This window comes from Myotis lucifugus, unplaced genomic scaffold (assembly GCF_000147115.1).
Source record: "Myotis lucifugus unplaced genomic scaffold, Myoluc2.0 scaffold_168, whole genome shotgun sequence".
Taxonomy (NCBI): domain Eukaryota; kingdom Metazoa; phylum Chordata; class Mammalia; order Chiroptera; family Vespertilionidae; genus Myotis; species Myotis lucifugus.
Window position 1 is genome coordinate 2,577,119 of NW_005871216.1, and position 20,348 is coordinate 2,597,466.

General features: G+C 45.3%; 1 protein-coding gene across 10 annotated transcripts in view; it reads left to right on the forward strand.

The window, feature by feature from the left end:
- Positions 1-20,348, forward strand: part of FGGY (FGGY carbohydrate kinase domain containing) — a 402,394-nt gene that overhangs the window by 353,478 nt on the left and 28,568 nt on the right. The window contains exon 15 of one of the 10 annotated variants that reach the window (XM_023759980.1): positions 17,094-17,146. The exons of the other annotated variants lie outside the window; for them this stretch is intronic. Within the exon in view, the coding sequence (XP_023615748.1) occupies positions 17,094-17,146 (53 nt within the window). The remainder of the gene's footprint in view (positions 1-17,093; positions 17,147-20,348) is intronic. 10 annotated transcript variants of the gene reach the window in all.

Below are 20,348 nucleotides of genomic sequence, written 5' to 3' on the forward strand. Positions count from 1 at the left end.
AGGAAAAGTAAATATAGTGCATGGCAACCCATAAGATTCTTATAAACAAGTACTCCCTCTCTGCCATATCTCTTCACAGATGATGAGGTGAAACCAGTTGTGTATTAGATGAAAACTGGGAATGTGAATTTGAGAGAATGAACGAATGGATGCCTTTGTTTGCACACATATTGTAGGGGAAGCTCATGGCATGAAAGTATAAAGCTAAAGTGCATTCTGTTAATTCATCTTGATATATCTCTGTTGCAAATTCTGCCCATAATTTCCCTGTAGGCAGCCTCTTATGGAGACACATATTATTATCAAAAGGGTGCTTACCTAGTCAGTTAATCAATGATTTATTGGGAGAGAAGCTAAGCAATCATCTTACTCTGGGGGTCGCCGTATCAATGGGACTGGACATATCCAAAGCCCTATGGCGCGTTCCTCTTTCCTGAACATTGCTTGTATGGGAACTATGGGATTCAAGAGTGACTGAAAAGAGATGTCATAACCTCAAGGCTTTGTGGGGGAAGGAGAGTGGCTGATAGTGTATTCTAGATGCCAGAGGCAGATTGCTGGCTTGGCAAGTATAGACCTGGGTTCTAGTCTTTGCTCTCCCATTAACTTGTGGTGTAGCATTAAGCAAGCAGCAGTTCTCTAACCTGTACAGTGAAACGGTGTCAGGCAATGCCCAAGGTCCCTTCCAGCTCTGGAATTCAGCGTTCACTTCAGTCTGTCTGCTGAGGGGAGTGAGGTAGTGAGTGTGTGGGCACCAGCTGGCAGCAGCCCTGTCCCGGATACTCGCTTCTCCAGAAGCATGGGCATCTCTGGGCCCAGGGCACCCTAAGAAGCTGTCCTGATCTGCCACACTCCCGGGTGTCCACGACCTGTGTTCTCTCGGGGCCATGAAGGACCACACTCCCCATGTTCTTCTCCTTCCCCTGGAGTCTGTTCCTCTACAGTGGTCCCAGAGGAACACTATTCCTGATGTCACCTTTCCAGGGAGCCTCTGGTCTGCCCGTTTTTCCTCTCCGCCTCCCACTCCAGAGCCATACCACAGCCATCCAGATCCCAGCCCTCCACTAACCACATTGTGGCCTGCCAGTTCCTTAACCTCTCCATGCCTCATTGTCCTCAACCTTGAAATATGCATAACATTTGTTTCTACCTCAGGGGGTTATTTGTGAGTCCTGAGATGATCCATATCAACAGTTAGAACAGTGCCTGGCACATCCTAAGTACTAAGCACAACGCTGCCTTCCTTTTCAGATATTTTCTGTCCCGTTCTCAGGCCAGGGGGAGTGATAGTAGGGCCAATGGGACACCATCTCTGCCCTGAGGTGGCCAATCCAGAACCGTTTCCTGGATGGGACCGTGGGGGTAGACATTGTGCCTAGATTACCTCGTAGAGTCCCTACCCAAGTCCAATGCGATGCTTGTCCTTCCCAGTGCACACTCAGGAAATTGCAGCCTTAGAAAGTCACGTGACAGCCCCAGCATCACGCAGTTAGTAAATAGCAAAGTTGGCATTGGACGTCAGGTCTCTCAGACACCAAATCCAGTGTTCTTCCCACCTCCGCGCCCAGCCACCACAGGCTGCCATCACGTGGTTGGTTTTGAAAGGAAAAGGGAGCAATGCATGGTGGGAGTGATCAGAATGGGAACTAAACTCTCCTTCCCAGGGCATCCGCTTCCAGCTTTCAGAAGAGGTGGGCAGGCTCAGGAGCCCAGCTCCCAGCTTCAGCCCATCTGAAAAGGATCTGTCTTTAAAAGCAAGGAGCCAGAAAAAATAATTCATACGAAAAACAAACTCTGTCATGAGTCATTTGACTTTGCTTTCCCCCCCGAACACATAGTTTATGTCTTGGGCGAGCTAAGGCGAAAAGAACATCTGATATGTTTTAGGCTAGCCGAGCCATTATTTAAGGAGCTTCATATCCAATGTGTGCCCATTGGACCCCGTGGTTTAAATCAAGGCTTGTGCTGATGGGGCCTGACAGTTTGTTATTTTTGTTGTCGCTGGATTGGGGTACGATTGTGTATGAGTTTTAGCAAGATGAAAATAATCGCTTTGGTCCGAGATCCAAAAGTTCTTGGGTCATGAACTAGCCCAGGCGGTAGTTATTCTGAGGGAATATGTGGACACATGTTCGGATGTGTGAGCACCTTGGAAAATGAGAGAGAGAATGAGGGAAAGGCGGCTAACACGTGAGCTGCTTTTCATTCTTATCAGCAGAGGAGAGAGCCTCAGCTTTGGCTGAGAATGTCTCTCAATCCCAAACGAACAGTCCCTAACCCAGGGTGGGAGGCAGGTGCTGTGTCCCTGCGGCCAACTTGCTCTTCTTTCAATAATTGAAAAATGATTGGGATACGCTTACATTGTAAAAACTCAAACGGTATAGAAATTCAGAGTAACCCAGCCGGTGTGGCTCAGTGGTTGAGCATCAACCTATGAACCAGGAAGTCACGGTTCAATTCCCAGTCAGAGCACATGCCCAGATTGCGGGCTCAATCCCCTGTGTGGGACATGCAGGAGGCAGCCGATCAATGATTCTCTCTCATCATTGATGTTTTTATCTCTCTCTCCCTCTCCCTTCCTCTCTGAAATCAATAAAAAAAAAATTTTAAATGCAGAGCAAAAGGCACAAACCTCTCCTGATCCCACTATTACATATTTTGTATGTCTTTCTAACCTTTTTAATTCATTCACAGGCATATATATGCGCAAATATAGGGTCATACAGTACAAATTGTTCTGCAACTTCCTTTTCACTTACAAGAACTTTTGGAGTATGTTAATGAATATAAAGTTCCCCCCTGTCTATTACATATTGGTAATAATTCCAGCATCTACATATATAAACATTATTTAACCAGTGTCCTGTGGATAGAACTAGTTTGTTTCTAGTATCTAGCATTTACAATTGATGATACAAGGATCATCTTTGATAGGGTTCTTTTTAGAAAAGTACTCTGAAGATTTCTTTTAGAGAGATACAAAAAAGTGGAATTTCTACTGGAAGGATTTATGCATTTAAATTTTTATTAGCTGTGGCCAAAATGTACTGCACAAAGGCTTTCTCAATTTGTGTTCCTGCCAGTAGCTCCTCTGTGCCTTTGCCAATCATGTAACATTTTTTGCCAATTTCTTGAGCAGAAAATGACTGTTCATTGTTCTCTTCCTTTGCCTTTGCCCTGTGACTGGTAAGCGTGAACATTTTCTTCATATCCACAGCCACTTGATTTCTGGTTTTTATTCCAGGCCAATTCCTATCCTTTCTTCATTCTCTTGTGGGCTGTCTTTTTCTCATTGATTGGGAGGAATGCTTTGTGTACTCTGTAGATCAATCCTTTGTCCATCATGTGTCCTGAAGACTTTCTGATAATGTGCCTTGCGTCATATGCCTTTCCATATGATGTCTTGTACAGGAGTTTTAAATTTCCATATCTCACATCTGCGAATCTCTTTCTTTATGACTTCAAGATTTCTTGGAAACTTTCCCTGTCAACTATTTCTTCTCCTGAAGCTGTTGTTCAGAATGTTAACATTTTAAACCAAAACACACCAGGTTGGCAGAACAGTCTCTGTGTTGGGGCAGACACTCTTGGTAATCTCACCATTAATTATGAGAAAATCCTAAAACCATATGGATCAGTCACAGGCCAATGAGAGGCAGCAGGGAGCTAGCCACAAACATGCAACCCGAAGTCATATATTCGGGCCTTGGACCGTATCAGGCTCCTTTACTTGACACTAGATTTGGGGACATCACTTTGCTGTTCCGAGCCTTAGCTTATTTCTCTGTCAAAGGGGGTGAATCACAATTTCAAAAGGTTATGATGGGGTTTAACAACTCCCACGTTTCAGCACATGGCCGCTACTCAATGCATGTTTGTTTCAGCCTTTCCTGATAAAAGGTTTCTTCCCCCACACCCCGCCTTGGACTTTTAAACGTAACTGGTCATTTAAAACTGTTGACTTCCATCCCTTCTGAGGATTTCGTAGCTGAATAGTGGAATCACAGCTTGCTCCAGAATCTGAGGCAATTTCCTCATGATGTGTCTCAATGGGCCTAAAGGAAACGAAACACCTACACCACTGCTCAGTGCTGGAAAATTCTCCAGGGTGGCCGGCCCCTTTGGAGGAGAGGAGCCAGGACTGGGCATGGGGGTGGGGGGAACTGCTCTAATCTACTGGGGTAAACAGTTCCTTCTTCTAGGCTTTTGTAGTTTCTCGACTCACTGAGCCTCCTGCCTGTACAAGGATAATGCCCTCTGCCTTGGACATCATCTCCTCCCCTCTCCTCACCTGGCATCCTTCACTTCTGGTAGCAACACAGTGCCTATGGCTGGGAGCCCAGACACTTGTGCTGGACTGCGTGGAATCAAAAGCCAATCGTCACTCTTACTTGTGAGGGCTAGAGCAAGTTTCTTACGTCTCTCTGCCTCCGTTTTTCTATCTGTAAAATGGGAATTCTAGTATTACCTACCTTATAGAGCTGTTGCAAGAGTCAGTATTTATAAAGCACTTGCCACACAGTCCAGTGTGCAAGGAGCTACAAAGAAATTGTGTCCAGCATCTGAATCCTAGCTCCTTCTTTCACAGCCACTTGACTTTGGATAATATATTTATTCCAACCTCAGGTCTCTCATTTGTAAAATGGGTATGAAAATATTTACTGCATGGGCTTGCTGGGAAGGTCAAATGGGTTAACGGCGTGTATACTAGTAATGGTTATAGGTATTCAATACGTGGTGGCCACCCTGGTGCTGATTCTTGAAAAAGATGGGAATGAATGTGTAGTGATTAGCGAATGCTCAAAAGCAAGGAGAAGAGGCTGGTGATTCAAAGAGAAGGCTCTGGAGTCAGACACTGGGTTACAATTCAGCCTCCACCGCTCTTGGCCCTGTGACCTGGGACCTAAACTCTCCAACAGTTTCCTAATCTGTAAAATTAGGTTGATAACGGTGCCTACCTCTAGGCCTGTTCTAAAGAGGAAATGACAATAAATTGGGCACCTAGAAAGTGCTTAATGCAATGAACTATTATTGACACATCTCCTGCCCATCCCCGGAAGATCCCTCCTGCAGTCAGGGGTCCCTGGGCAGAAGGCACAGCAGCATAGGCAGAGCCACAGCCTGGTTCACTCTGGTGATCTGAAGCATAAGGTAGGAAATAGGATCAAAACTCAGGAAGGGAAACTGAGGCAGGAGCCTGGTTTCAATGGATCAGTCCAAAATAATTGGGGCAGAAAAAAACAAACAAAATTAAGAATGCCCATCAGGACTTATCTTTAGCAATATATATCATTTTAAAACAGTTTTGTGGGGTAGATAATATTTTCAGTTTTCACATCATGAAACTGAGGGTCAGCGGTTAAGTGACTTGCTCAAGGTCACACAACTATTGAATAGAGGTACTGGAATTGGAACCCAGATCTGTCCAGCTCCAAATCCCTCATGATGTGCTGTTACTATATGTCCTGCCTCTGTTGGGAACGACTCAGAGGCCAAGCAGGAGGGGAAGAGGAAGGGGGAGAGGAGAAGAAGAGGGGGGATGCTGGGAGGCCAGAGGAGGCAGAGGCAGGGGCAGCAGGCCCAGAGCTGACAGGCAGCATATAAAAGTTTGGAAATTTTGCTTTAAGAAACAAGAGAGTGTTTACAGCTGAGGCCAGTTTCAGCTGTACCCTGTGTACTAGGCCGAGGATAAACCAAAACACAGCCATAAATAGTACTCCCCAGAATGCTCACCACAACAGCTCACTGTGCTCCTTCTGTGTGGCCATGACTGCTGACACCCTCCACGTGAATGTGGCTGAGCCTGTCCCACTGTGTGGAGTCAGCCTCAGCCTATTCGAATGAGGTTGATAACAGTGTCTAACTCCAGGCTTAGGTGGGAGCAGGAATTATCAGATGGTCAGCCTGGCAAAGTCTCCACAAATGGACCTGCTGGAGGAAGCAGCATCCTGGGACCCAGGACTGGGACAGGCCTTCCTAACGCCACCGCTACGAAGGGGCCCATCCAAGTCCAGTGGTCACGCCCCAGCTTGTTACGGAATATGTTCTTACATCTATCCTCTCTCTAACTTAAAAAAGAGCCTCAAAGCTAGAAGAGACTTTAACAAGTCATCTAGTCTAGTGCATTTAAAAGATGGGGACACACCCTGGCCAGTTTGCTCAGTGGTTATAGAGCACTGGCCCTTGGACCGAAGGGTCGCAGGTTCAATCCCTAGCCCTGGTCGGGATGAGTGCGGGAGGCAAGCAGTCCATATGTCTCTCTTACATCAATGTTTCTCTCTCCCCCCACCTCCTCCCTCCTTCCCACTCTCTCTAAAGATCAAAGAAAAAAGATGGGGACACTTGGTTCCAGAGTGGGGGTGATACTCCCAAGGTTATAGAGAGAAAACCTGAGACTAGAACCAGGCCTCCTGATTCTGAGCCCACAACGTGGCACATCTAACGCTGCCCCCCTGAGCCTTTCCAAGGCAGTAAGGGATGGTCTGCCAGCTCTCCAAAGGCAGGGCTGGGATGTGAGAGGTGGAAAGGAGGCTGTGTTTGTACTTGATGATCTTACCTTCCCCCAATGCCTCTCCCCCCTTTCAGTGTTTCTTCTCACCTGTCGCAACTAACTAGTCCTGTGTGCTCAACTGTCGTTGCCTGAGAAACGGGTCCTTGGAGTCCCAGTTATTGCTGCTCACCTGTCCAGGGCTTTTCCTGGGCGGCAGTGCTGCCTCTGGGACAATGGAGAGGCCCCGGGACCAGGAGAGTGGCTGGCTCAGCCCCTGTGGGTAGGCTTCCCAGGTGAGACAGTGCCCACCCCAGGCATCCTCCCTCATGCCTCCGGGCAGGTGAGAAAGAGGTAACATGCTGGGTGGTATAACCACAGTTAATCTTTAAGTTAGGGTATGTGAGGCAGGTAGATATAGTAGCATCTCCGTTTACAAATGGGGAATTGGAAGTTTAGAAAGACAAATCACTTGTTCAAAGCCACACAGCCAGAAAGGGAGAGTTGGGACCTGAACCTAGATTTGTCTTAAAAATCCAAAGTGTAAGCTCTTTCAGGTTCATCTGGCTAGAGAAAGTGAGATCAGTGCATGGCGCACACACACACACACACACACACACACACACACACTCACAGTGGAAGAGTGCTTTCTAACCTGTGATGTGCCGCCCATCAGAGAAGGGCCATAAGGATGACGGTTAGCTGCCCAGGCCAAGCCAAGAACACAGCGGCTGCCAGCAGCCAGTGCTACCCCGGGGGAAACCTTCCTTCCCCAGGACATGTGGGAGTTGCAGCCATTACTCAAAGAAGCTACTTACAAATGAGAGGAGTGGGGGAGCACTTTAGGGCAGGGATCTGCAAGCCAGTCGAGGAGTTCTCCAAGGCAGTGATTTTCAACGTTTCCATCTCATGGCACATATAAACCAATTACTAAAATTCCTCAGGACACCAAAAAGATGTTTTTTTGCCGATCTGACAAAAAAAATAGACTGTTGATTCATTCACACTGGCTATTGTTGTGTTGGCTGTTCTCATATTCTTATTTGACAGTCTAAGGGAAAAGATGTCAGAGCCCCTGACTAAATAGTCAGGTATTGCATGCTTTAACAATTCTTGCAGCACACCGGTTGAAAATCAGTGTTCTAATGCCATTGGAGAGCTACTACAGGCAGGGCTGGCTGCATAATTTGTGGGGCCCAGTGCAAAATCAAATGTTGGGTGCTGGTCCATGCCAGAGAAATCTCCCCTTCCCATAGGCTTGCTTCCTCAGCTCATGGCTGACAGGTGACCCCCAAGGGTTCCCAGTTTCCCAGTTGCCAACCCAACACTCCATGGTAGTGGGGGTGAGAGTGAGAGCTACCGCCTTGCCCCACCCAGAAATGCTGCAGGCTCACTGCCTGGCCTGGCTCTCCCCATGTCTGCTCTGGTCCCTACACTTCCTCCCACCCTGTGTAACCTTGTCACCACCAGGGGTTCCTGGTTGGCAGTGGGGATGTGGAGTAGGGCACCCGAAGGCGGGAAACAGCCAAGAACCTGCCCTAGAAAAGAAAAGACAGAGTAGACCCTTCCCCTAGCCCATGCCCCATTGTCCCATCAGCCCTCATTTACAAAGCATGGATTTAAAGATAAAATCATTACGAATTTCAGGACAGCAACTGCAGATCACTAAACCCCAAGCTTGGGCACTTCCTGGTGTGGGGTCCTGGTAGGTACACAGGTGCCACACCCATGATGTGGCCTCATGTCAGGTTCTTAACAAAGTTTCACTAGTCCACAGGAAATGGAAACCTAAGCGCAGTGTGCGAGTCTTTAACAAAGCTCAATGTAGACAATTTAAATGATTTCCCTTCATTCTAAGATCATGTTCATCTTTTGCTGTTGCTGTTATGACATAATGGTCAGAGTAAATGGTGAGTCATTGGTTTTCTTAAGGGCCTTTATGACAAAACTAAAAGCTGGCAATTTTTCCCAGGTCTCCAAAGGGTTTGGATGCTTTATTGATCCAAGGTTTGGGAACTCCTGAGCTGTCTAAGGTGGTGGCCCTTCCTGCTTGTGGAAATGGAGCTTCTTCCCCAGCCACCAGGATCAGAAAGTCTCCACCCCACATAGTATTTGTTGTATTCTTCAGTATTTCCTAGGTATATGTTTTTAATTTTTTTCAATATTTTTTACTGATTTTTACCGAGAGAGGAAGGGAGAGGAAGAGAGAGAGAAAAACAAACATAGATTGGTTGCCTCTCACACACACCCCTACTGGGGATGGAGCCTGAAACCTGGGCATACCCTGACCACCAGGAATCGAACTGGCGACCTTTTGGAGGACTGGATGACACCCACCACCTGAGCCACACCAGTCAGGGATCTAGGTATCTCTTTGATCTTCTGACATCTAAAGTTTAGTGGAGTGTATTAGAAGAGCAACACAGAATAAGGGCGTCAAAATAAAAATTCAGAGTCCAAAACATCCCAGTTTCCTAGGATCCTAGAGAGAGAAGGGCCCAATGACTGTCATTCCTCCAAATCTCCTACCACCCAGAGCTCCTGAGAAGTGCAGAGCCTGCACCCAGCACAGACCCAGCTCGTACCTCATGTCCTGGCATAATTATTAATCATTGATCACTAAAAGTGTCTAGGACTCAAAGGCAAGCTTATCGGGGTAATAAGCTATGGCCACCCTAATAAAACACCCCTTCATCTCTCCGGAGGCAGTGAGCCCCACAGAGGCTGCTGTTTTCCTGAGCAGGAAGCCCATGGTGGCTAAATGAATGGGTGCATCTGTCCTGCCAGAAGCCCGGTGGGGTGTCAGCCTGGAGCCTGGAGGATCCACTTAGATTCTGGCCATCTTAAGACCTAGCAGCAGGTGAGTCCATCTGTATGGTTCCCAGTTCAATGGCTTCCACCATTGCATTGTTGTGTAGGAGCATCAAGTTGAAGGCCAAGTGGCTTTCTATCCTTTGATGAGGAAAAACAAGTCAAACCAATGGCCCACTGGACTCTGGAAATAGACAACATGCAGTGCCTTTGCGGGTTGCCACCTACATGGTTTTACTCCAGAAGATGTGAAATTAAACATAAGCAGGCAGCTGATTACTGTGCACTCCACATGCACAGAACCAGCCATTGTGGTGTCTTCTCAGCTGCAGAACCAGACAGGCTTGCCCAGGAATAGACCATCTGGTAGACAGGGCTTTGGGGTGAGAGAGAAGGAGGAGGAAAGGGAAGAGGAGGAGGAGAGAAGAATAGCAAGTCAGATAGGTGGACAGTTTGGAAATGTACAGAGTCTGTGCCGTTTGATGGCTATTGTTTTTATTTTTATTCCATGTATTTGATATATGGAAAGACATATTTTCTATCCTGGCTTCAGTCTCAGATTTAAGAAGCCGATCGTTGACCCGAGGAAGAGTTCCATAAATCCCACTTGCAAGGCCTTCAGACAAAGAACAACTTGGGACAAGCTGGAGAGTTTGCAGGGCATTTTGGTGACATTTCTGGATGCCCTTTGTTTCCCCCTTTCAAGAAAAGCCCTTTATTTCCTTGCTTTCTCACATAACAGCTTGGAATTCATGCCCCTTCTTCCCCCTCTTCCCCGCCCCGCCTCGACACACATCTGAATTTGCTGGGTTTGTTAAGAGTCAGGGCGTGAAGCATTTTCCATGGTAGAAAAGTCCTGGCATCCCAGTGCAGAACTAATGTGGGATTTGGGAAGGCTGCCCTATTTGTGCACTTAATTAGGGCTCCCCAAGGCAGCTGATCCATCGGTGTCATAGGAAACTGACGCTGGAGCCGGGGAAGGCTGAGACTGTGAGCACTGGGAGGGCATGAGCATGGACTCCACACCTGTTCCCCAATGACTGAGACCAGGAGCCACAGGAAATAAAGTCGGGGGCTTTCCTACTATGCTGTTTGGATCCCAGGCCTAGTTTCATCCTTCAATGTGTCACCAATTAGAAGACTTGGAGATAGAAGACTAGAGCAAGGTTCCCTTTGCGTTATGAATCAAGGTCTTGGTTCTGATAAGACCTTTGAAGTTGACAAAAATTGTGGTAGAAAAACAACAGACTGTAGAGTCTGTCAAGTCTAAGGACTCTGCTGCTGTTGACTATGTCAGATCTTGGAGAAGTCACTAGGCTACTTCTGAGCTTGAGTTTTCTTCCCTAGTAAAGGCATTCTAGCACCTAGTCCATGGGTTCCTTATAATAACAGCAGTTAACATTTGTGGAGCAATTACTGTAGGGGGCACTGTTCTAAGAGCATGAACTTAACCCTCTTTGACCTCTATGAGGTAGAGTCTGTATGAGAGGTTGCACACTATTAACTGTGGGCTAGTTCTTGCCCTCTGCCTGATTTTGAATATATTGTCTTATTGGAACACAGGGACCACCATTTATTCACACCTGCTCACATAGTCATTGCTCTCATGCTATGCTCCAAGTTGAGTGGTTGCAACAGAAACGGTGTAGCCCACAAACCCTAAAACCTACAATAATAAAAGTGTAATATGCTAATTAGACCAGACAGCCAAATGACCTTCTGGATGTCATTCCGGACGTCCTTCCAAACGAAGCCACAGTGGCAGGGGCCGAGGCAGAGGTGGTTAGGGGTGATCAGGAAGGTGAGCAGTTAAGGGCGATGAGGCAGACAGACAGAGTGGTTAGGGGCAATCAGGCAGGCAGTCAGGCCAGCGGTTAGGAGCCAGCGGTCCCAGATTGCGAGAGGGATGTCCAACTGCCAGTTTAGGCCTGATCCCTGTGGGATCCCTGTGGGATCAGGCCTCAACCAACAGTTGGACATCCCCCGAGGGGTCCCGGATTGTGAGAGGGTGCAGGCCGGGCTGAGGGACCCCCAACCCCCGTGTATGGATTTTGTGCACCAGGCCTCTAGTATTTACTATATGACCCTTTACAGAAAAAAATTGCAACTCCGGCTTTAAACAATGCCAATGTAAAGTTGAAGAAAATAAGTCATAGGCATTTTAAGTAACTTAACTGTGGTCACACAGCTGGTAACAGGTAGAACTAGGATTGGAACCCAATAGCCTGGCTCCAAAACGTGTGCTCTTCACTAGTATCTTGTATGGAATACTATAAAATGCCCTGCACTTCCTGATACGTAGGGGATGCTTAACACATCTGTTTGGTTAGCAATGCTTTGCACTCCCCCATGGTACTTCTTTTCCTTCTGCCTCCCTTCCCAGGATCTTCTCAATTCAAACTGCCTTTTCCTTTTCTTCTGTCAGATTATATTTTCAATTCAGCAGACTTCTTGGAAGTTTGAAAGCTAATCAATACATCAAACAATTCTAGGAGGTTGGCATCATTATCTTCCTTTAAAAAATGGGGGAAACCACTCCTGTTGCTGGGACTTTGGGAATATGTTTTGTGCTGAAAACTAACATTAAAGAAAAGCATCTCAGTGGTTGCTTGAGAGAGGGTTACAAGCTAATTGGAAAGTAAACTAAAATATTAGAACAATAGCCAGCATTTTTAAAGATAAGTTATTTAGTACAGATTGTCAGTGGGTGTGAATTCAGTCAAGAAAATGGGCCGGGGGTATGGGGCATATGGACAGTTTCCAGGAGACAGTCCAGTGTAAGCTGGGCCTTAAAGTTGGGGCAGGATTTAGGAATAAGAAGCTCAGATTTTGGCATTATGGGGTGAGGAAAGGAACCACAGAGAGAAGACAGGAATGAAATGTCTCAAAGGGACAGGCCCAGCAAATCCCACAGAACCGTGGAAATCAGAATGCAAACAGAGTGGGGACATATGGTGCAGGACTTTGAAGGCTGGAGGGACAGGTCTGGGGTGTAGAATAATCATAATGATAATTATGATAACACTTATGCAGGATTGCTGACCTGTGCCCTCTGTATACATGCTCTCCTTCAACCCTACCAACCATGCCATGATGTACATATGATCCTGTTTTGCAAATGAGAACATTGAAGTCTAGGTTGATCATAGCCCTCAAATATTAATGGGAAAGTTAGCAATATTGCATGTGCTTACTTCAACAGTGCAGGCTTTTCGTGTTGTTACTTTCTCCTGTGGAAAGTGCTTGTGGTTGGGATTTTAGAGTGTCCCCATACAATGTAACTTAGGTTCTTCCTGTAAAACTGTTCCTGCTTGTTCTGATGCTGTTATCTGTTATCAGTTATTCATGGACTCAGAGGTAGAGTACAAGATATTAGAGCTCTACACCACCTGGACCGGTCAGATACCTGGCAGTGGGAAGCTATGGAACACTTCTGAGCAGGGGATGCTATAATGAAAGAAATTATGTGAACAGAGTTAGGCTGGATGGGAGCTGGGAAATACAGGAGGGAGAAGGTAGTATGAACCCAGAAGTTGTGAGGCGACCTTGATTTGAGCCATAGGACCTTGGGTTAGGGATGACTGAAGAGGACCTGGCAAAAGAGATGGGCACATGTATGGGGTCCAAGGGCTGTGACCAGCATGTTTAGACCTTACTACTAGACAGTCATGCCTGAGGAACATAGAACTTGGAGTCTGAAGATTTAGGTCATAGTTCCACTGCTAAAAATGCACAGTGTGAAGGCGGGAAAATGGGAGGATTATACATGGGTTGAGTTATATAGCATCTCATTGGATCTTCCCACCAGCTCTGGAAGATGGTAATGATAATTACAGAAAACATGTAAACACTTCTGTGTGCCGGCACTTTCTATATTCTCTTCTAGCCATTTTCTATGTATTAAATCACTTAATCTTCATAGAAAACCCATTAAATAGTGCACATTGTTATCCCCTTTGTATAGATGTGGAAACTGAGGCACAGAGAGGTTAAGTAACATGACTGTGGTCATGTTAAGTAACACACAGCTGGAAAATAGATAAATTACACTTTGAACCTAGGCTGTTTGGCCCTGAGTCTATACTCTTAGCACTTTCACACTTCCTGTAAGTTGAGTTTACCCAGAGGAGCATTCTAGGTTAAAGTTCTTTCACCCCTTTAGCTGCATATTGACACTCCCATCTCTACATCATGGGGTCTGGGACCTCCCACTGAGAAGGCTCCTTGCCATAGCCTGGTATTGCTCACAGACTGTCTGGAACCTTTCCCTGCCCCCTCCCAACCCCCAGACCTCCACCCTGGCCTCCTGGCTCTGGGCTCCTCCAAGAACCCTTGGTTCTAGCTTCCTGCCCCAGTACCAATCCTGCTGCTCCCCTTCTCTGAATAATTTGCTTTTGCTCTTGGGGCACTTTTACCTCTTTTATTCAAGGTGACTCTCCAGTTCCCAGGATCCTTCCCGCCACCAGCCCATATGAGTGGCATCGCCACCAGATTTGTACCAGCTCCTCAGACAGGACTGGACAGCTCAGCTTGTTAGGCCACCTTCTCAAAAGCCGGTCTCTGGCAGTTGTCCCAGTCCCACCTGTTCCTGGCAGCTGCCCATCCAACCGGATAAGGCTAGTTTGGGGGGCAGCAAGAAGACTTCTTCACCCTAGTTAAGTCTTTCTTAACAAAAAAAGGGCAAAAGTGCCTTTTAAAAATAAGTGTTCTAAAATACTGCACAAGATGCTATAGCAGCTAAGGGCATGGTCTCTGAAATCAGAAGGATATGGGTTCAAAATCCAGTTCTGCCACTTGCCAGCTTTGTCATCCTAGGAATGCGCAATCTCAGTCCTTTGTTTGCAAAGTGGAGCTACTAGTAAAGAAGGCCTAACTTAGGTGGTTATGAGAGTTCAGTGAAATGCTATATGTGAGCACATATCACAGCCCCTGACCAGCAGTAAGGGCTCAATCAATGGTGGTTGTTAAGTATCATTACACACAGAATCATTGAAAACACCCTGGAGATATTTCAGTCAGTTATTCAACAAACATTTATCGAGATGCACCTACTATCTGCCAGCTCCATGCTGGGTGCAAATATGGATAGGTATGTTTATAAAAGAAAGCAATGCAATTAGCCATTTATTATAGGTCAGACATGGTTCTAGGCATTTCAGGGGCATTATTTCATTTAATCTTTATAAGCAGGCATTATAATTGTCACTTTACAGATGAAGAAACTGAGATTCAGAAAGGCTAAGCCCCCAAAAGTGTGGCCGGTGGTTGAGTGTGGTACCAACTACCCATAAGTAAACCAATATATTCCAAGATCAAGTTTCCACTATTGAGAGATCCACATTTTACTCCCATCTCACGAAATAGCATGACTTTGTTTAGGTAACTTTCCAGTTAAAGGGAAGTTCACTGGAAAGCGTTATTGATTCCATCCTTATTGGTCCAAATCTCTAAAAGAGGTGAGCATTCTTTTCTAAAAAATATATTTATATTGACTTCAGAGAGGAAGGGAGAGGGAGATAGAAACTTCAATGATGAGAGAGAATCATTGATCAGCTGTCTCCTGCCCGCCCCCTACTGGCGATTGAGCCTGCAACCTGGGCATGTGCCCTGACCTGGAATTGAACCACACAGTCCAGCTGGCCATCAGAGTCACCAATCCCAATGCCAGGCTGCACAGCGAAGAAAATGAATAGACAGATTGTGTACACATTGTATTTGTGTTAATAAAATCATAAAATTTTGCAAAAAAAAAAAAATGACCTCCTGGTTCATAGGTCAAAGCTCAACCACTTGAGCCATCCCTACCGGGCGAGGTGAGCATTCTTGTGTCTCTCTTAGTATTCAGTCCATGAGGCCAGTGAGCTGTCCTCCAATGATGGGGGATTTCACCATCATTCGAGACGCCTTCCCTCAATATGCAGAACTGGAAATAGAGATGGAGAGGGTGGCAGGTGAGGAGCTCATACTGGACTCACCCCAGACATACTTTGCAAGTGATGTTGTTTTGTTTTTGAAACAAGTCCCTGTCGTGAGCTTGCTTTTTGGATTTGTGCCTTCTGCCTCCAGCCATTGACAAGCTGAGTATGTCAAGGAAACAAAGGTCCTTCCGTTAGTTGAGGTCCTAATTCTGTCTCTACTTCGGTGGTTTGAAACTAATTGCAGACTCTAGCGGTGCCTCCATGTACAAAATGAAATGGGAGTTTGAGTCAATTACTTAATAACAAAGAGAGGAAAATCTACTTTTCTTTCCATTATCTGAAGATTTCAGGCATATGTAAGTGGGTATGTTTTTTTAAATTGAATTATGTGAAAAATTGGCCTCAAGCCTTCATTTCACTCTGCCCATCTAGAAACAGTCTCAGGTTTTGTTTCAGATGAGAGGTGGCTCATCTTAGACTGCTTCCCGGGACCGGGAGTGGGGGGGGGGGGGGGTCTTGCTGGAACAATTGCAGGCTAAGAGATGTTGGTGTTATCATGATAGAATATGTGTGTGCGCTTGGGGGAGGATGCTGTATTATGTATTTCATTTAAATGTTTAAAAAGGGCTGTCATAATTAGAATGATTCAAGATGAAGAGTATCCATTCATCTCATTTATTGATTCATTTGTTTAATCCTTACTATGGCTGACAAGGCCTTTCTGATTTCATCTCCTGCTGTTCTGCCCCTCGCCCAGGCTACTCCATCTACCCTGGCCTCCTCTCTCTCTCTTTCCACATGCCAAGCACACCCCTGCCTCAGGGCTTCCATATGAACAGTACCCTCTGCACAGAATCCTCTTCCCCTAGATACATACACAGTTCACACCCTTATTCCCTTCAGATCTCTGCTCAAATACCATTTTATCAGAGAAATGCCATTCCTGGCTACCCGACAAACAGCCTGCTCCACTCCTCTCATTCATCATCCCCTTACCCTACTTGATTCTTTTTTCCTAGTTGGTATCACCACCTGATATAATGTATGTGAATTTGTATTTATGCACATGTGCATATATTATTCTAATAAACTTTATTTTTAGAGCAGTTTTTATTACAGAAAAATTGGAAAGATATACAGAGAGTTTTCATAAACCCCATACCAGTTTTCCTTATTATTGTCTTACATTAGAGTGGTTCGCTTGCTATCGCTGATGAAGCAATCTTGAGGTAGTAGTATTAACTGAAGTCCATACTTTATTCAAATTTCTTTAGTTTCTACCTATCGTCCTTTATGTGTTCCAGGATCCCATCCAAGGTATTAGATTATATTTAGTCATCATGTCTCTTTGGGCTCCTCTGGTTTTTGATGACCTTGACAGTTTTGAGGAGTACTGGTTAGAGATTTTGTAGAATATTCCTCCATTGGGGTTTGTCTGATGTTTTTCTCACAATTACACTGCAGTTAAAGTCTTGGGGGTGCAAGACTACAGAGACAACAAGGTCCCATTCTTGTCACAGGATATCAAGGGTTCACTATTGCCATGACTTATCACTGGTGGTGTTGACCTTGACACCTAGCTGAGGTAGTGTTGGGTTTCTCACTGAAGAATCGCTCTGTGTTTTTCCACTTTCCATCGTGTCCTCTCTGGAAGGAAGTCACCATGTGCAGCCCACACTTCAGTGGAAATTAAACTTCCCTTCCATGGGTGGAATATCTAAATCAATTTGGAATTCTGCATGGGAGAGTCATCTCATCTTATGCATTTATTTATTCACTCACTCAATAATTTCTTTGTAGCAGTGAGGACTCATAGGTGTTTATGTTATATTTTGGGTTATACTCCAATAATGTATTTTGTTGCTCATTTGTTGCAGTTTTGGCCATTGGGAACTCCTCAGATGACTCCTTTATTCTCTAACATAACCCCGTAAGTTTGTGGGTTGTTTTTTTTAATTACTTGCTTTCTGACACTACGAGATGTTCCAGGCTCTTCTTATGTATCACTGCCTCAGCCCTTGAATCAACTACTCCAAGGAGCCCTGATTCTTTTTATTGGAGAATGGTAAGATCCAGGCACTAAGCGTGCTTATTCTATTGAGCTGTTATTGCTTCTAGGCCCTCCCAGCCAGCTGACAGTGCCAGGAAATATATGTGTGTATACTAACCTGTGTATATACTCCTCTCTATAAATATTTCTATCTGCACTCATCCGTGTTCCATTGCATAAATGCACCAGTTTGTTCATTCATTCACATACTAAAGGATGTCTTGGTTGCCTCCATTGTTTGGTGATTATGAATAAACATTCACATGCAGGTTTTTACATGGACACAAGTATTCAAAAGCAGTTGGGTAAACACCCAGGAACATACTTCCTGGGTCATATGGTAAGACTGTTTACGTTTGTTATACGCTACCAAACTGTCCTCCAAACTGGCTGTACTATTTTGCATTGCCCCCAGAATCAGTTCCGTTTGCTCCACATCCTTGTCAGCATTTGGTATTGTCAGTTTTTTGGATGTGGGCTCTTCTAATAGGTGTATAGTGGTATCTCATTGTTGTTTTAATTTGTAATTCCCTAACAGCAAACGCTATTTAGCATCTTTTCATATGCTATTTGCCATCTGTTTATCTTCTTTAGTGAAATGTATGTTGGATTTGATTTGATTTGCTAATTTAGTATTGAGGATTTTGCATTGATATTCAGGGGATATATTAGTTTTTTACTTTCCTGTTTTGTAATGTCTTTATATCTGGTTTAGGTATTAGAGAATGCTGGCTTCACAATTAGTTAAGATGTCTTTCTTCTACTTCTGTTTTTCTGGAGGTGATAGTAAATTGGTATAATTCCTTTCTTAAATGTTTGGTAGAATTTACTAGTAAATTCTGGTGCTTCATTATTATTGATTCAATTTCTTTAATAGATATAGCTCTATTCAGATGAAGTATTTCTCATGTTAATTTTGGTAGTTTGCATCTTTTAAGGAAATTGTCCATATTCTCTAAGTTATCAAGAGTGTGGGCATAGAGTTGCTCATAGGATTCTTTTATTATCTGACTAATGTCCCTGGGAGCAGTAATGATGACCTCTCTCTAACTTCTGATATTAATAATTTGTGTCTTCTCTCTGTGTATCTTGGTTAGCCTGGCAAAGGTGTACCAATTGTATTGATTTTTTCAAAGAACCCGTTTTTGGTTTCTTAGATTTCCTCCATTGTTTTCCTGTGTTCAATTTCATTGATTTCTACTTTGCATTATTCCTTTTCTTCTTTGTGCTTTTAGACGTTCCTTCTCCTGCTCGCTTTAGGTTTTAATTGCTCCTCTGTCCCTGGGCTTCCCTAAGAACTCCTCCCCAGAGTGAGTCTGCCTCTTATAGCTTTCACCTGCAATCCATTATTATTACACTGGAGCCCTGTTAGTGTGGTTTTACGAGGTGGAGAAGGGAGAGCCCTCTATAATATTTTGATTAAATCTTAGCTCTTAGTGAACCTGCATCCTTGGGCTATGAACTTCACAGACGTTTCTTACCTTTCCCCTCCATCTGTGGTGAAACAGGAAAGCTACAAGGGCCTAGAGTTGGAGAGGTGTCCTCCCTTGGGTGGGATAAGGCTCTGGGAAAGTCTTCTCCCCTAAAGAGCAGGCCTTTGTTACAGAGAACTCTCTGGCATCTTCCCCTCCCCCTGCGAGAGCAAAGGGGGATGATTCTCGCCTCTTCCATGAGAACCTGGTAAGATTCCTAGAAGTAAAACTCATGAAAGTGTGGGCCCCTCCACCACAACTGCAGCCCCAGAAGTGTCGCAGTCTCATGCTGGTCCATCCTAAGCCCCAGCACTTCATCAAAGTGACCACTTACGTGTCCTCACAAGTGTGTGGCTCCAGTGGCTTCTGCTCTAGGCAAGGAGACCTCAACTGTGACTGTGGGTTCTGCTGTCTCTCCAGGTCTCAGGGCCCTGTAACCTCAGCTCTCCAAAAAAAGTCCAGGCAACATCGGTGATTTTCAGTTAGGTGGCTATTTCCTTGTTGTAAGAATGAGAGTAATGACCTCTATACTCTTTATATGTTACTCTCTAGATCCCTTAATGCATTCCCTGATTTTCTTGCAAGGATGTGAACTTATGAAAGCAGGGCTGTGTCTATTTTATGTACTACTGTATCTTAAGTAATTAGAAGAGTACTTGACTCAGTAATAGGTGCTTAATAAATATTTGCTAAATGTATTAGTCAGTTGATACTCACTGAGCACATCAATATACTAGGCATTGTGCCTGGTATGGAGAGTCCCTGAAAATGAAAGACCTCATGTGTCTACAGTTGTTACCGTGGTGGGAGAGGGAATGGTGGGTATGTGCATTAAATGGAAGTAACAGTGAACTATGGATTGGAGGATGGGGGCATTGAGCCATAGAAGACATGCACATAGACTGGCCTCAGCAGGAGGGGCTCAGACATCACCAGAGGAGGAGACCATCACTGGGTTGCATTGTCCAGAATGAGTAGCTGCTGGCCTATGTGAGGGAGGATGAGCTGGCAGAGGGGACAGCATAACCCTGCAAAGTCCCTGTCGAACAATGTGCCATGTGGTTTCTCACCCACCTCGTGTAACGTTTCAGAGTCCATACAAGGCAGGCACTATGAACTCATTTCAAAGATCAGAACGTTTAAGTGACTTGACAAAATGTCACCAGTGCTGAGTGATGGAACAATGCCGTTTGAGTCCACAGTCCTCTTTCTTTCTGCCACATGATGACTAAAGCACGACTCAGGGTCTGGTGGAGGAGCCAAACCCATAAACAGATCTTTCTGGTCCCTGTGCTGCCTCAGACTTTGCTTCATTGTTGCTTTGCTGTAAAGACTGCAGCCCTGGAAGTCGTGAGCTGAACATCAGGGCTGCTTTGCAAATGCCCACAAACCACCGGGCGGGAGGGGTGGTGGAGTGGTGGTGGTGGTGGGGGCGGGGGGGAGTTTTGTCAAAGAAGGCGGGAAAGAAAAATAAATGTGGGCTTCTGCTCTTTAAACTCCAGCCCAGCGAGGCGGACTTCCCGGAATGCTTCAGGCCCCTTCAAAGGCCCATTGTGGAGAGTCTCCAGATGTGCGTGGAAAACCTCACTGGGGAGCTTCCCCGTGAAGAG